At 34.2% G+C, this 17419-nt stretch overlaps 1 protein-coding gene across 1 annotated transcript in view; it reads right to left on the bottom strand.

The window, feature by feature from the left end:
- Positions 1 to 4306: 4306 nt before the first annotated feature.
- Positions 4307 to 17419, bottom strand: part of LOC143078499 (fatty acid synthase-like) — a 48040-nt gene continuing 34927 nt past the window's right edge. The window contains exons 26-35 of the mRNA XM_076253362.1: positions 17164 to 17370; positions 12820 to 13028; positions 11872 to 12078; positions 10629 to 11217; positions 9826 to 9931; positions 7980 to 8100; positions 7416 to 7505; positions 6671 to 6831; positions 5584 to 5789; positions 4307 to 4851 (exon numbers count right to left, since the gene is read on the bottom strand). Coding sequence (XP_076109477.1) covers positions 4655 to 4851; positions 5584 to 5789; positions 6671 to 6831; positions 7416 to 7505; positions 7980 to 8100; positions 9826 to 9931; positions 10629 to 11217; positions 11872 to 12078; positions 12820 to 13028; positions 17164 to 17370 — 2093 coding nt within the window. The 3' untranslated portion in view covers positions 4307 to 4654. The remainder of the gene's footprint in view (positions 4852 to 5583; positions 5790 to 6670; positions 6832 to 7415; positions 7506 to 7979; positions 8101 to 9825; positions 9932 to 10628; positions 11218 to 11871; positions 12079 to 12819; positions 13029 to 17163; positions 17371 to 17419) is intronic.

Here is a 17419-nt window from a genome sequence, read left to right as displayed (position 1 = left end):
GTTTTTATTGGTGGAGGAAGCTGGAGTGTCAGGAGAAAACCATGACCTTCGATAGGAAAACTGACAAAGCTAGTCAACTAAGATTGGAGTCAAGTGCACCTGCACGAGCAGGGTTCAAACTCACAACCTCAATGTTGACTGGCTAGTGATTACAGTAGTAGCTACTTAGACCACTCTACCAACAACTCACAACCTCAGGGTTGACTGGCTAGTGATTACTGTAGTAACTACTTAGACCACTCTACCAACAACTCACAACCTCAATGTTGACTGGCTAGTGATTACTGTAGTAACTACTTAGACCACTCTACCAACAACTCACAACCTCAGTGTTGACTGGCTAGTGATTACTGTAGTAACTACTTAGACCACTCTACCAACAACTCACAACCTCAGGGTTGACTGGCTAGTGATTACAGTAGTAACTACTTAGACCACTCTACCAACAACTCACAACCTCAGTGTTGACTGGCTAGTGATTACTGTAGTAACTACTTAGACCACTCTACCACCAACTCACAACCTCAGTGTTGACTGGCTAGTGATTACTGTAGTAACTACTTAGACCACTCTACCACCAACTCATAACCTCAGGGTTGACTGGCTAGTGATTACTGTAGTAACTACTTAGACCACTCTACCACCAACTCACAACCTCAATGTTGACTGGCTAGTGATTACTGTAGTAACTACTTAGACCACTCTACCACCAACTCATAACCTCAGTGTTGACTGGCTAGTGATTACTGTAGTAACTACTTAGACCACTACCACCAACTCACAACCTCAGGGTTGACTGGCTAGTGATTACTGTAGTAACTACTTAGACCACTCTACCACCAACTCACAACCTCAATGTTGACTGGCTAGTGATTACAGTAGTAACTACTTAGACCACTCTACCACCAACTCATAACCTCAGTGTTGACTGGCTAGTGATTACTGTAGTAACTACTTAGACCACTCTACCAACAACTCACAACCTCAGGTTGACTGGCTAGTGATTACAGTAGTAACTACTTAGACCACTCTACCAACAACTCACAACCTCAGTGTTGACTGGCTAGTGATTACTGTAGTAACTACTTAGACCACTCTACCACCAACTCACAACCTCAGGGTTGACTGGCTAGTGATTACTGTAGTAACTACTTAGACCACTCTACCACCAACTCACAACCTCAGGGTTGACTGGCTAGTGATTACAGTAGTAACTACTTAGACCACTCTACCACCAACTCACAACCTCAGGGTTGACTGGCTAGTGATTACTGTAGTAACTACTTAGACCACTCTACCACCAACTCACAACCTCAATGTTGACTGGCTAGTGATTACTGTAGTAACTACTTAGACCACTCTACCACCAACTCACAACCTCAGTGTTGACTGGCTAGTGATTACTGTAGTAACTACTTAGACCACTCTACCACCAACTCACAACCTCAGTGTTGACTGGCTAGTGATTACTGTAGTAACTACTTAGACCACTCTACCAACAACTCACAACCTCAGGGTTGACTGGCTAGTGATTACTGTAGTAACTACTTAGACCACTCTACCACCAACTCACAACCTCAGTGTTGACTGGCTAGTGATTACTGTAGTAACTACTTAGACCACTCTACCAACAACTCACAACCTCAGTGTTGACTGGCTAGTGATTACAGTAGTAACTACTTAGACCACTCTACCACCAACTCACAACCTCAGTGTTGACTGGCTAGTGATTACTGTAGTAACTACTTAGACCACTCTACCAACAACTCACAACCTCAGGTTGACTGGCTAGTGATTACAGTAGTAACTACTTAGACCACTCTACCAACAACTCACAACCTCAGTGTTGACTGGCTAGTGATTACTGTAGTAACTACTTAGACCACTCTACCACCAACTCACAACCTCAGGGTTGACTGGCTAGTGATTACTGTAGTAACTACTTAGACCACTCTACCACCAACTCACAACCTCAGGGTTGACTGGCTAGTGATTACAGTAGTAACTACTTAGACCACTCTACCACCAACTCACAACCTCAGGGTTGACTGGCTAGTGATTACTGTAGTAACTACTTAGACCACTCTACCAACAACTCACAACCTCAGTGTTGACTGGCTAGTGATTACTGTAGTAACTACTTAGACCACTCTACCAACAACTCACAACCTCAATGTTGACTGGCTAGTGATTACTGTAGTAACTACTTAGACCACTCTACCAACAACTCACAACCTCAGTGTTGACTGGCTAGTGATTACTGTAGTAACTACTTAGACCACTCTACCACCAACTCACAACCTCAGTGTTGACTGGCTAGTGATTACTGTAGTAACTACTTAGACCACTCTACCAACAACTCACAACCTCAGGGTTGACTGGCTAGTGATTACTGTAGTAACTACTTAGACCACTCTACCACCAACTCACAACCTCAGTGTTGACTGGCTAGTGATTACTGTAGTAACTACTTAGACCACTCTACCAACAACTCACAACCTCAGTGTTGACTGGCTAGTGATTACAGTAGTAACTACTTAGACCACTCTACCACCAACTCACAACCTCAGTGTTGACTGGCTAGTGATTACTGTAGTAACTACTTAGACCACTCTACCAACAACTCACAACCTCAGGGTTGACTGGCTAGTGATTACTGTAGTAACTACTTAGACCACTCTACCACCAACTCACAACCTCAGTGTTGACTGGCTAGTGATTACTGTAGTAACTACTTAGACCACTCTACCAACAACTCACAACCTCAGTGTTGACTGGCTAGTGATTACTGTAGTAACTACTTAGACCACTCTACCACCAACTCACAACCTCAGTGTTGACTGGCTAGTGATTACAGTAGTAACTACTTAGACCACTCTACCAACAACTCACAACCTCAATGTTGACTGGCTAGTGATTACAGTAGTAGCTACTTAGACCACTCTACCAACAACTCACAACCTCAGGGTTGACTGGCTAGTGATTACAGTAGTAACTACTTAGACCACTCTACCAACAACTCACAACCTCAGTGTTGACTGGCTAGTGATTACTGTAGTAACTACTTAGACCACTCTACCAACAACTCACAACCTCAGGGTTGACTGGCTAGTGATTACTGTAGTAACTACTTAGACCACTCTACCAACAACTCACAACCTCAATGTTGACTGGCTAGTGATTACTGTAGTAACTACTTAGACCACTCTACCAACAACTCACAACCTCAATGTTGACTGGCTAGTGATTACTGTAGTAACTACTTAGACCACTCTACCACCAACTCACAACCTCAATGTTGACTGGCTAGTGATTACAGTAGTAACTACTTAGACCACTCTACCAACAACTCACAACCTCAGTGTTGACTGGCTAGTGATTACTGTAGTAACTACTTAGACCACTCTACCAACAACTCACAACCTCAGGGTTGACTGGCTAGTGATTACAGTAGTAACTACTTAGACCACTCAGCCACCAAGGCCCGAAACATTGGATTGAAGTGTTTAAATACTGAATATGACCAACAACAAAATTAAAACATTGAAAGAAATTTATTAATATAATATAAATAAATAAATATATCTAAATTTAACAGACAAATCAGTTGATAACAAAGCACTATCTATACATGCCTTAATATTTAAACATATAAAGATTAATTACGAATTTATGCACCATATGTGTAAACATTTTGCATGCAGTAAGGGAAAAAAAGCTATTGGTATACAACAGTAATCTATACAAATTTTATATGTATTACAAAACTTTGATGTAAGTTTAACATGACACCCTTTCTTCTTTACTGTTATCTGGAATTGGAATTTTCAACCAGAGTATGCAAAAAATATGTAGAGTAACAGTTCTTCTCTTTTAAAAAATAAGGAGGATCTTTAAAAAATATTTACATAAATGGGTTTGATTTTTACAGTGAAATACACAATTTGGATTGTTTTTCTGGTTTATATTAAATTTTGTTGCTTTTAGAAATCCTTATAATCTGCATCTGAATATTGAAAAACATTTATTTAGATGCATTTTTTTATATCATTAAAACAGAACTGACTTACCATCAACATATCATTTCAAACAGGTTTGTGGCAGTTTTTTTTTTGAAATCTTACTTTGAAGTGAAAGTACAAATGGATTTTTTTAAAACTATTTGCATGCATTCTATAAATACCTCTGTTTCACAAAGTTTTAATTAAATATATCACTAGAAGTGAAAATGCGACATTGAAAACATATTTTTTTTTCTATATTCAAAGGTAACAAGTTCAAAATGCATACTTCATTCCATAAAAAAAAAATACTGGTAAATGACATATACCTCGTTTAAAAATCAATCTGCATCAATTTACAAAAGTACAGTTATCATTTAAACACCAAACATACAATACCAGGTTTACAAAAGTAAAGCTTATATATTATAACAATATATACAATAAATAAATCTATTCAAATTCTTCATTTTATTCAAAATCTTCCTTTTCACATCAAAACAAGATTGTCATTTCCACATAATTCCTCAATATTCCCCAATGTTCAGAGCCTGATCAGTAAGTCACTGGTGTCAAGATGTTCATAATATCTGCAGCTGATTCATTGCCAGAAATTATATCTAGGATTGTTTCGTGAGATTGTTCTCAACAAGTTACTTCACAAGTGACAGAATCTTGGTAATTTCCTCTGCTACTTCCTTCCCTGAATCCCTATTTAAGAAAGTTTCGTGAGATCCATTATAGAATGTTATATGAACTTTTCCAGTACACCAGCTCTGTAGTCCATAGTCTACTGGTAAGTGTTCACACATCACTGGGTCAGACTTTATACGTAATAAATGTATATCACCTACAAATATAAAATCAAACCAGTTTAATGTAATCCCTTTATATGAAAATTCTGCCCAACAAGAATAAATGATTAACTACCAGTTGCCAGTGTTTCTTAAACAAGTTGCTCTAAAGAGTACGAATAACTAATTGGTAAAAAAAAATTACCATGTTTATTTTTTTCTTTTATTGCAATCAATTATGTTATTTTAAAAGTTGTATTTTGGAGCGTATTTTGTAGGTCTAGCATTGATTATCATTTTTGCTGTTTTCTAACTTATTGATAAAAGTATTTGTGGTAAAAAATGTAATTTAATGGCATTAAATCCTATAACTGGTGTAACAATTCAGCCATGTTGTCTTACTTGTAGATCTGATTTTGCATTTTGAAACTTCTCTCTAATTCCAAAATTGTTTTTTACATAAACAAAAAAATTGGATAGAAATCATCAATCTTTGGAAATAACTTCTGTAAGGAGATGGTCGACACTATATATAGCCATGATGACTGGTTTGTAGATCTTATTGTGCTGAACAATTTTGCATTTTTACATTTGTATCTATTTAAGTTTGTTCAAAAAGTGCAAAAATGGGAAGGATCATCTTTCAGGGGCATTACTCCTCTTTTCATCAGATCTACCTATAAAGTGGCTTCTACTAACGAAAGCTTCATTTGGAGTTAATGTGTTTAGAGACCTTTTATGTCAGTAAACCTTTCCTATATTGTCTACCTATAAAATAATTTGATTACCTTGAAATTTTCCACGTTTATTCTTGTACTTGTTTACCATATTGACACTTTTTATGAAGTCTGCCGCTTGTTCTCTTCGTTTCCATGACAACACTTCCTGTGCAGCATCAGCCATTGAACATTTCCCCACATCTTGTTTGGCACCCTTCATTTTACTAAAGAGCTTTTCCTTAGCAGAAAGCCATTTAGTCTTTGTTGTAGTCATGCTACAAAAAACACATTTCCTGTTCATTGTATAGTGTTTATTTTCATCAACAAATATACATTTTGTATAATTGTGCTAAGACACCATTTGATCTTTGTTTTTCTAAATTTTTTCCTAGGTCTAGCTACTGTGGTTCTTTATTTATAAACAGTTCCAAGGATTTAATTTCATATCTTGTAAATTAAGAAATTAATGTGTACATTTATTTTTGCTAATTTTTAATGATGAAAATCCCCATTGAAATAATGACCAGGAGTTATTATTATTACGAACTTGAAAGTTGAAACTGTCAACATTTTTGGCATTAATAAAACATCTCATGATTTTTGAATTTACAATTTATACATCCTATGCTTTAGTTAATATTTCTATTTCAAAATGTTCAGCTGCAGTTTGAGTCCCTCACCTAGAAATTTCCTGAAATAGTATATCAACTATACAAATATTTTAAATTTTCTACCAATTTCAGTTGAATGAATCTCAATAAAAATCTATATCTCCACTATGGAGGTCACATCTAAACTACTACAGGAAGAGGCCAATTTCATTGAGATGTGCAACTCCTCTTAAACCTTAGAAAGTCTAAAATATTTGAAACACGACATATAAATTTAGTATTTTGTACTTCCTAAATTTGCTTTTGAAACAATATTTTTAGAAAATGCCTATTTTTTAAAGAAAATATCCAAATTCAGAGACCGTTATTGATCCATGTCTTATATGCTTTCCCGCATGCTTAGTCCATGTCCTGTCGGTGAAATTTTAAAATCTTTGTTTCAACACTTGCCAAATTGTAAAGCAATTTCTAGGACATCTTGTATTGTTTTAAAAACAAACAGGCATACTATTATCAACACCTTATTTCCCACTTGATAACCATACCAAATTTCCACATTTTTGAATGACATTTCCACCACAGTCTGTATGCGAGCCTCTTGGTTTGGTAACTGATGCAAGATATTCTGTAGCATTTGTATACTAGGTACTGGCACAAACATCATCAAAAAGTTCACCAGAGCTCCTATTTCTAAATACAAGTCCAGCTAAAACAGAGAAATAGTATTCATAACAGTTCTTAGAAACAATATAAAAAAGTTCACCAGAGCTCTTATTTCTAAATACAAATCCAGCTAAAACAGAGAAATAGTATTCATAACAGTTCTTAGAAACAATATAAAAAAGTTCACCAGAGCTCTTATTTCTAAATACAAATCCAGCTAAAACAGAGAAATAGTATTCATAACAGTTCTTAGAAATAATATAAAAAAGTTCACCAGAGCTCTTATTTCTAAATACAAATCCAGCTAAAACAGAGAAATAGTATTCATAACAGTTCTTAGAAACAATATCAAAAAGTTCACCAGAGCTCCTATTTCTAAATACAAGTCCAGCTAAAACAGAGAAATAATATTCATAACAGTTCTTAGAAAGTACATCTATTCTAGTACCTCTGATAATTCCCCCAAATATAAATGTTCTTATTTTTCTAGAAAAAATGTGCTTTTTTTTATAGCTAAATATAAATTTCAGAGAACTAAGCATGTAAGGAATCTGTATGATAACTGATGCCATTGTCAATTGAGTCTCAGAACACAGAACATAATAAGAGTGGGGTTATAATACTTACTTCACTGTCATCTTTTGCTGCTTTTTGGGCTGCTCTGAATTGTGCTGAGAAATAATCAGGTCCACCATCAAATAAAATTAATTTCTCTACCTATCAATACAGGGAAAAAGGTCATCTTATTAAGTATGACAGGATGACATTGTGGATGAAGTAAAGCTCCATAATACATGTACTTTTTTGTTTTTGTAATAAAATATTCTAAAAGGGAAAATATTCATCCAAGTTCCTGCAGTTACCCAACTCTAACCAACAACATAAGATGACCTAAACAACAACTTAGATGTTACCATATCTTGTTGTTCACAGTTCGATTGTAGGAATGATTAAATGTTAGCCAAAAGACATATTCTTTTTAAATTTTAAATTAGGGACAAGTCAATTTCTTGCTATAGATAAAAAAAAAATACACTAAAAGTTAGTTTTGTTCTGTTGTTGCTTTTACTTCTTTTGTAAACCAATAATTATGCATCATACTACTTAATATCTTGTAATTTACATGGCACTGCTAAGATAGTAGTGGAATTCGAGATAAAATTGGTCTTTTTATAATCAATAATAATTTACCTTTTTCTTGTTAGCCTGAAGCTGCAGTGCCATTTCTAATGCCACCATTGAACCAAATGAGTATCCAGCGATGATGTAAGAACCTGTTGTCTGTAGCATCTGTACAGCATTGGTGTAATAACTAAAATTGTTTATACAAATTGTATATAATGTACATGTGTTTAAAACAGGAATGTAACTTACTCATAATTCACCTTGTCGAAAACAGGAAGTAGATGTTTGAAAGATCCAAGGATATAATAACTCATCACTACAAAAATGCTCATCGACTTTGAAGTCACTTTATCATGCAGCTCCAGAGAAATGTGTTACAAAATTTTTAAAGATCATCCATCATATTGAAAAATTCAAAGTACGGGCAGAAATGTAGTAGCTGTGTGAGAGATTATAAGATTGCAAACACTGACTATTGGTTGCTCTATGTCCAGTGGCAAACATTTCTAATTTCAAGTTTAAAGTTGTGATAGATTTATCAAATTGATAAACTAATGGGTGCTATTTCATGGCAGTCAACTTGTACTGGTGGAGGAAGCCAGGGTGTCCATAGAGAACCACTGACCTTCAGTTAGAAAACTGACAATCCTAGTCAATCAAGATTGGAGTCAACCTGCCACATGTGTGATTTAATCTCACAACCTAAGTGTTGGCAGGCTAGTAATACAGTAGTGAAACTATTTAGAAAATTCAGCCACCCAGGCCCTGGGACTATTAAAAGAAATAAGATAAAAATTGAATTTATTTGAGATTTTCATCAACAAGTATTTGAACTATCAATGAAATAAGGAACTAGAGGCTCTAAAGAGCCTGTATCTCTCACCTTGGTCTATGTGCATATTAAACAAAGGACACAGATAGATTCATGACAAAATTGTGTTTTGATGATAGTGATGTGTTTGTAGATCTTACTTTACCGAAATTCTTGCTGCTTACAATTATCTCTATCTAAAATGAACTTGGCCAAGTAGTTACAGTGGAAAATATTTTGTAAAAATTTACCAAATTGATGAAAATTGTTAAAAATTGACTATAAAGGGCAATAACTCCTTAATGGGTCAATTGACCATTTTGGACATGTTTGACTTATTTTTAGGTCTTACTTTGCTCTACATTATTGTTGTTTACAGTTTATCTCTAACTATAATAATATTCAAGATAATAACAAAAAGCTGTAAAATTTTCTTAAAATTACCAATTTAGGGGCAGCAACCAGACAACAGGTTGCCTGAATGGTCTGAAAATTTCAGGACAGATAGATGTTGACCTAATGAACAATTTTATCCTGTCAGATTTGCTCTAAATGCTTTGGTTTCAGCATTATATGATATGAGCCAAAAACTGCATTTGACACCTATGTTCTATTTTTAACCATGTTGGCCATCTTGGTTGGTTGGCCGGGTCACCTGACACATTTTGTAATCTAGATACCCCAATGATGATTGTGGCCAAGTTTGGTTAAATTTGGCCCTGTAGTTTTAGAGGAGAAGATTTTTGTAAAATTAGACGCCCGACGCCAAGTGATGAGAAAAGCTCACTTGGCCCTTAGTCCAAATCTTTTAGCATAATTTCAATCAATATCTATTTTATCACCTGAGTGGTTAGTTCAAGCCTTAGAACTACTGCATTATAATAAATATTAGTGGATAATGTGAAGAACTCATGCAGCAAACTGCGATTAATCTTTGAAGACTCTGATGTTAAATTTTGGCACATCTCTGAAAGCCTTATTTCATCAGTGTTATTTCAGTGCTCAGTTAAATTGAAATTTGACTTTTAATTATAACAGGATGTGTCATGCATATGATTAAAGTTAATAGATCAGAACAAATTTCCCCATCACCAATAATACCTAGCTACACTGGACAAGCTATCTCTAGGAGTAAAAGTAGTTCTCTGTATTCCATAGCACTGTCTGTTTAACAGGCCTCCAAGTGTTTTTAACAAAGTCACTTTTCCTGTTTTAATTCAATTCAATTGGTTTATCAATATTGCAAAAGATTTGAAACACTTATGTACAAGATGAAATGTGGAGCACTGTTTACAAAATCTAAAGCCTGGCTTTCCAATAAAATGCATGTTTAGGATGGGTGGTGGTTACAAGATCTTTCCAAATTAACTGTTAACCACAGACTTAGTTTCAGTGACGCTTTCAAAGAATATTTCTTACCTATTGTCATTCTATACCTCTAATTTACATGTTTGATACAAAAATTTCAGAGAATTCCAATGAAGATGCACAATGCCATTTGGTTCTAGATTCATTGAAAATTTGTTATGGTTTAGTTGTGGATACAGAATTTGCAGATGGTATTATAAACCTTCTCTATCCTCTGATTTCACTAAGTAGTGGATTAAAATTTGATAAACTGTGGATTCATTATTTACGGAAAAAAACTATTTTTGTCTAGTTCATGGTCACATATGAGACCAGAATTTTAATGTTCAAAGAAGTACAAAAATACATTATTTTCATCAATCCAGGAAAAAGAATTGGGCTAGATACCTATATTTTATTGAGGAAAACTAAAGTATTCAACAATCAGTGTTTAACTTATAAGACAATAATCAATATCTGCATGCAAATTCCACACCAAAGAATAAGCTACCACACATATTTTTTAGCAACATTTTTCAGTATAAATTACAACTTACCAGTAATAGGATGTACAATGTACAATGGTTTATCATGCTTCGATGAACTATTGAGAGGCACCAAAGAGGGTTCCTTGATGGCAGGTGTCAGAAGTGATCTAATAGATGGAGTTATTGGAGTAAAAGCTTTACCAGGTGACATTCCAGGAGAGTTGATAAATACCAAGTCCATTGGTCTACTTTTCTTCCGTCTTTTGTCTGGTACAGGTGTAACTATCATAGCCTGAGGGGGAAGTAATTTCGGCACTAGTGAATCTTTCTTACTGCACATAATGGAATTGTCAGACAGTGGGATATCAATATAACTTTCATGAAGATCATCTGATTCCTTGTCTACCCTTAATGTGACCATTGGCGTTGAAGTGGCCCTATAATCAGGTGGGAACAGCATTTTACCATCTGTGTCATCTAGCAATGTGATCTGAACATTAGGCACTCTGACTATAACTACATCTTTAGAAGGTTGACTGATCTTTAAATCTACACTTTCACAAGCTGAAGCTAGTTGTGCTTCATTCAATGTATCATCATTTTCATCGTCCTCTGAATTTTGACTATCAAACTGCACTCTTTCCCATAAGGAAAAATCCTAAAAAATATATGTATACAGTACAGACTATATATCTGAAGATATGTGTTCAGTTTATTAACCTATTTAACGATTGTGTACATATGTCAAACAAAAAATTCTAAGAAACACACACCACAACTCATCATTGTTGACCAAATATAATTGATTGATTAATTGTTGGTGGCGCTTTAACTTTTATGTGCAGAAGGAAAACTGACAATCTTAGTCAATTAAGCACTAGCGAGGTGCGAACTCACAACCTCAGTGTTGACTGGCTAGTGATTACCATAGTAGAACTACTGAGACTACTTGACCACTGATGCCCCCAGAACAAATATGTAATCATTCCTTTCAATAGTAACAGAGAAAATCTTAAAGGAAATAATTGTTGAACATATTGATGGACAAGGTATATATACAATATAGCCCCACTCATAGAGTTGGGATATATCTTATGCAGCAATGGCAAACACAGCTGTGTTATAGAAAATGGTCATGTCCGTAAAATTTTAAATTGGACTGTCCTTAAGTTAAAAAAGGATTTTAAAGACATACATAAGACATTTACAACTGTGTATAATTTAATTACATTCCAAAGAATACTGAAGGGAAACCAGGTAATGATTTTCTGAATTTTTGACAAATAAAGTGCAGTAACTCTGCAATACCTACCTTAGGTTTTGTTGTAATCACATTATGGAGTCTTTCCATTGCTAGCATATCAGCTTCCATTAAACATTTAAAGCTGTCAGTCAAATTAATCCCAGGTTCATCAAGTACATTCAAGATCTGTGTGATCATGATAGGATTAAGGAAGTGTGAACGTTCATCCAAACTATACAGCATGCCTTTGGTTTCTGGATATCCTGCTTCTTTCAGCTGTTTAATAATAAAAAAATAAATAGACCACAGTAACATTATTCTAAGAAAAATATCTTTACCAAAAAAATGTGTTTTTTTTCAACTACAACTATTTTCATTTCAAATTTTTTAATATTGATGTGTATTATGATATTACTGACATGTGGATTCATTGAATTATTCTTTGGAAGTAACTATCCAAATTTGACAAATTCTAAATACAAATATAAAGCATGTATTTTTATTTTGTCAGTTTAACACAAAAATACAAGTGTCACTTGAATAACTAGGTGAAATGTTTTAGAGGACTATGTCTCCATTTCATCTACAGCACGTGTAAAGTCACCATGGTGGTGCTGTGGTCTGATCTTGTCAAGACAATTTAGAAAAAAAATAGTTATGGGGTGCCATATTAAACATTTGAGAAGTTATCTTAACAATTCACATTTATATAAAAAGCAGAAGCAGAAAAAATACTACAATGTACTTACACCTATTGTTTCCATTCTTCAAAGGGGAGATAATTATTAATTTACAATACAGTAGAATCTGCAACAAAATTGTCTCTATAAGGCAAAAAGGAAGTCTTGTTAGGTTACCATTTCTTGTCAGACTTTAGTAATAGTTATGCATTTTGAACCTCAATTCAAACATCACCTCTCTTGTAACCTCAGTTTTCACCTGTCCTAAGGATGACAGTTATATACATGTTTGACAGTAAATTATGCAAAATGAATTTCAACTGCATTTTAAACCAACCTTTCCTACAGCTCCATCTCTCATTTCATACAACAAAGTTTGTATTTCTTCCTGGCTACGAGATAAAAAGCTAAAGAAAGCTTTCTTTACATCAACAAGGATAAATGTTTTGTTATGCTGAAGTTTCCCTAATTCTATGGGTTCTAATGGTTTTGCACACTGCAAAAATTTCCCTCCACTACCAATGAAATCTATGCATGTATTCAGTTCTGAAAAAAATGAGTAAATCAGAATAAACAGTTTTCATACACCAATCACAATAACAAAAAAGAAATATCTCTTTTAAATCAATTTAAAAATCCCTAAAAATAAAGTTACTCACACCACATCTTCCTATATCTATTCACATAATAAGCAATGTGTTTCAGTACATACATATTCACTTAATTCAACCTTCAAAATATTTTAACTCAATTCTACAAGCAGAGTGCAGTCAGGAGTCTATTTCGTCAAAATTATCTCCCCATTACGCCAGTTCATTTTCACAATCGTAGAAATGGAAGCCATTGTAGGGATGACGCCCTACCAATATTGCTCTTGAAAACCGATAAATTTATCCACATTGCACCATTACGATCCTTATATGTCAGTTGTATTTTAAAAGACAAATGTACCAGCTAGCTAATGAGCATCAGTTAATAATCTTGTCTGCATTAATTCAACTTAAAACTTTTGTCTGATTGGTTGTCAGGTGGAATTTTTGAAAATTCATAAACATTTAAAAAAATTCTAATTAAATATTTCGTGGAAGGGCAGACTAGATTTTTTTAGTGTATGAAGACTATAAACCCTAGTAATCACACACAAAAAATCAGAATTTTTCGAAGATATGCATTTTCATCATCCAACTTGGAAGACTGTCGTCAAGTACTTTCAGTAAAAAAATAGCTATTCGAACACACCTTCTCTGTTTTTGTGACTCATTAGATTGACCCATATATTTCATCTTTTAGTACTGTGAGTTTTTTGTGTTATAAAGTCAACCTGTAGCTTTAATATATAAAAATGATAGAATCTGAAGCGAGACGATGTGTGAAATATCCTTACTTTGTACGATATCAAGACAAAAGACTCAACTCAAACACGCCCTAACATAAAAAGGTGCACTCGATTTTCTCTTTTCGATACAATTGTTAACCATTTTTGGAATTTTTTCTTCAGTCACATAATGGAAGGGCAGACACGAAAATTACTGAACTAATAGATTGATATGTTTTCAGTCCGTGGTCATTTTTTCCTAAAAATCGGAGGTTATGCATTTTCTTCATCCAACTTGAAAGATACCCATGTCGTCGACTTGATATCTAATTGTTCTGCTCAACTATGTACTAGATAAATTGAAAACTTATGCAAATGGTGTTTTTAAAATAAAACACATCGTAATTGAGAAGAAAATTGCAATTTTGTTTGTTTCTATTAACTTTTAAAATTTTTGTCACTATAGTAAACAATACAGTAAACATTTATCGCCTTCTCTAACAAAGAGCTTTGATTCTTTTGTTCTATTTCAACCTGGTTTCCGACTGGAGTGTACTTAAAACTGGTTTATAATGATGATGGAATTTTACCTTAAAGTCATAAGAAACCTCAAATTAAAAAAAATAATGCATATGTTTTTTTATAACTCAATGGATATACTTTTTTCTGAAGAAAATTTTTTAATTTATTCATATTTAGAAGAAGTTTACTTTATTTTAATTGCTTCCTTCCAGGAAGCGTTTCCCACGACATATTTTCCGTATGCAAAGTGACCTTAGTGTGACCCATCTCGTAAAAATCTGGTTGTCGCAATACGCGTGGATGTCCTTTAAATAATCTATTATCTGAATTTACATGTTATACACGTGCTCAATTTCCATGTTTTTTTGTTGATTTGTTGTTGATTGTTGACAAACAGGTGACAATCGTTAAACTTCGGCTTCAAAACACGAACTTTAATTACCTGCCATATTTTCACAACAACACTGACCGATTGAAAAAAAAGAAGACGATTATACAAAATTTATGCGAAAAAAATGAAAAATTCTTGAACAGAAGACTAAGTTTATGATGTTTGTATGCATTGGTTCAAGAATTGGAAGAATAATTTTTTTCACCGGTCACTCGTTTCTTATGACTTTAAATCTCTCTTCTTACAAGCAAAAGCAAGAGGCCCCAAGGAGTCTGTAAAGCTAATTTGACAATTTAACCAAAAATAACTCTTTAAAGAGTCATTCATTGGTTTTGGTTGTATTTGCATTTTTTTAGCTGTACTTTTTATGATTATTTTGTGGTGTTTAAAGTATCAACCTATCCAGGTAAGTGTTTGGGATAATAGGCAAAAACATGAAAATTGGTCAAAAATCAATATTTTAGGGCAATTACTTCTTAAAGGGGCACGAGCTACGAGTAATATAAAAAATCTAAAATATCAGTTTTTTTGTTTAATCATTGAAGTCATAAGAAACCTCAAATTAAAAAAAATGATGCATATTATTTTTATATTTAATTGGATAGTTTACATTATAAAACTTATGTACATATACTTTTTTCTGAAAAAAATTCTTTAATTAATCAATATTTAGAAGAAGTTTACTTTATTTTAATTGCTTGCCGACATATTTTTTATATATGCAAGTGACCCTTGTGTGACCCTTTTTGTAACAATCCGGTGATCGCAATGACATGGATCTGTCATTAAATTAAACTATTATCTGATTGTATATGTTATACACGTGCTCAGTATCCATGCTTATTTGTTGATTTTTTACTATAAGGTGACAATCCGTAAACGTCGGATTCAAAACACAGCATTTAATGAGCTACCATATTTGTTAAAACATAACAGACAGACAGAAAAAAATTGACGATTATATGATATGTTTGCATAAAAAAGGATAAAATTGTGCACAGAAGACTAAGTTTATGATATTGTAACGCCTCTGGTATAGCATTACGAAGTAATATTTAAATGTGTGTGTGTGTTTACTTGCTTAACACTAGAACCTTGGTAGCAGGCCTTTTATGAACTTTCACTGGTAATCGTGAAACATGCAATGGTAACTTGCAAACCTTGGTAGCTGGACTGAGTAATCTAAGACACTGGTTTCTTATTCATTTCAAGACAAAATATAACAAAAGCAGTTATAAGTTTAGCAATGACTATTTAATCAGTCATAAATCAATATATATATGTTATAAATAAATATCCCAAAGCAAAAACGGTTCAGAGCCCCCCTTGGATGTTAATCGTCGTGCGTAAACATGGGAAAGTGGTTTTACTATTTATAGTATTATAGTAAATAATATAGGTCACTTGTCAGGTCGTAAATATCATAAAAATCGGGGTTAGCATTAACCTGGTAATGGTTCACAAGTGGTATAGGCTCTGGTAATAATGGTATATCTATTCAAATGGTCAAGGTAATGTGAGCTGAGCTGTGCTGTCCAGAATCGTCTGCTACAACCGTTTATATAGTCCGGAAGTCTGCGGACACAGAAAGTGTGTCCGTTACTATAACGATAAGTGTGTCCGTAAAATTAACGTAGCGATTGGTTGTAATTCTAAATATACATAATACCGGGTTCTGGAAACTAGGTTATCTCTGTCCATTCCGATTGGTCCTTAAAACCGGAAGTTCCCACGGCAATAATACGGAACATGGCGCAAAAACAAATAGAAATACACAACTGTCGAAGGAAAAGGGGAGATATGGGCTTATCAAGAATAACCCTTAGTGGGAACGTACCCTGGTTACAATATAGACCCTTAACGTGATTGAATAAAACAGGTGAGCAAAAGGGACAAGCAATATATACAATACAATATACAGGTCAAACTAAAGCTGGGATCATGTCAAAGTACCCCCCTGGTCAAACAGTGAGAACGAACCCTGTCCTATCAATATTTCCCATAAACAATAATATAATACATACAATACAATACGGCCGCGATACCTGAAATATAAAGTGTTCATAGGCATAGTCCTTCCGTTCATAATATAACAGTGCAGCTCAGAGTAACGGAATACGAAAATGAAAGTGAAAGTAGAAATGAACTCTCTGAGCAACACAAGAAAAGAATGAATCATGATACATATAAACCTATCATCCTTAACTCCTACCCTTAGGCATAACAATATATACATGCATTGGATCAAAAATTGGATAAACATTATTTTTCAAGTCACTCGTTTCATATGACCTTAATGAAAGTTTGTTAAAATAAGCTATGAAACATTGATAATGAATTATTCACTTGAAAGTGAATAATTGGACCTCATTCAATCCGCATTTCACCCACCTACCATGGTTTTTAAGATATGACAATTCTTGCATTTTTCCTCTCAGGTTAAAAAAACTTACCCCCACTGGTGAATTTTATACAGACGTCACACCCTTCTCCTTGTGTCATAGCTTTAATACTCTGTACAAGATTGTCCCCTGGTAATACACAGACAAATGGAAATGTTGACTCAACCATTTGTCTTGTTTCTATGTCATAACTTGAGGTAAACACACTGATACCACTGTCCTCACTGGATAAAGCCATTAAATACATCCCCACTGTATCTAAATACAGAAATACTTATAGGTTATCATTGATCATCAACGATTTATT

This window comes from Mytilus galloprovincialis, chromosome 6 (assembly GCF_965363235.1).
Source record: "Mytilus galloprovincialis chromosome 6, xbMytGall1.hap1.1, whole genome shotgun sequence".
In the NCBI taxonomy this organism is placed as follows: domain Eukaryota; kingdom Metazoa; phylum Mollusca; class Bivalvia; order Mytilida; family Mytilidae; genus Mytilus; species Mytilus galloprovincialis.
The sequence above is the reverse complement of the archived record's forward strand: the minus strand, read 5'-3'. Positions and strand labels throughout refer to the sequence as shown.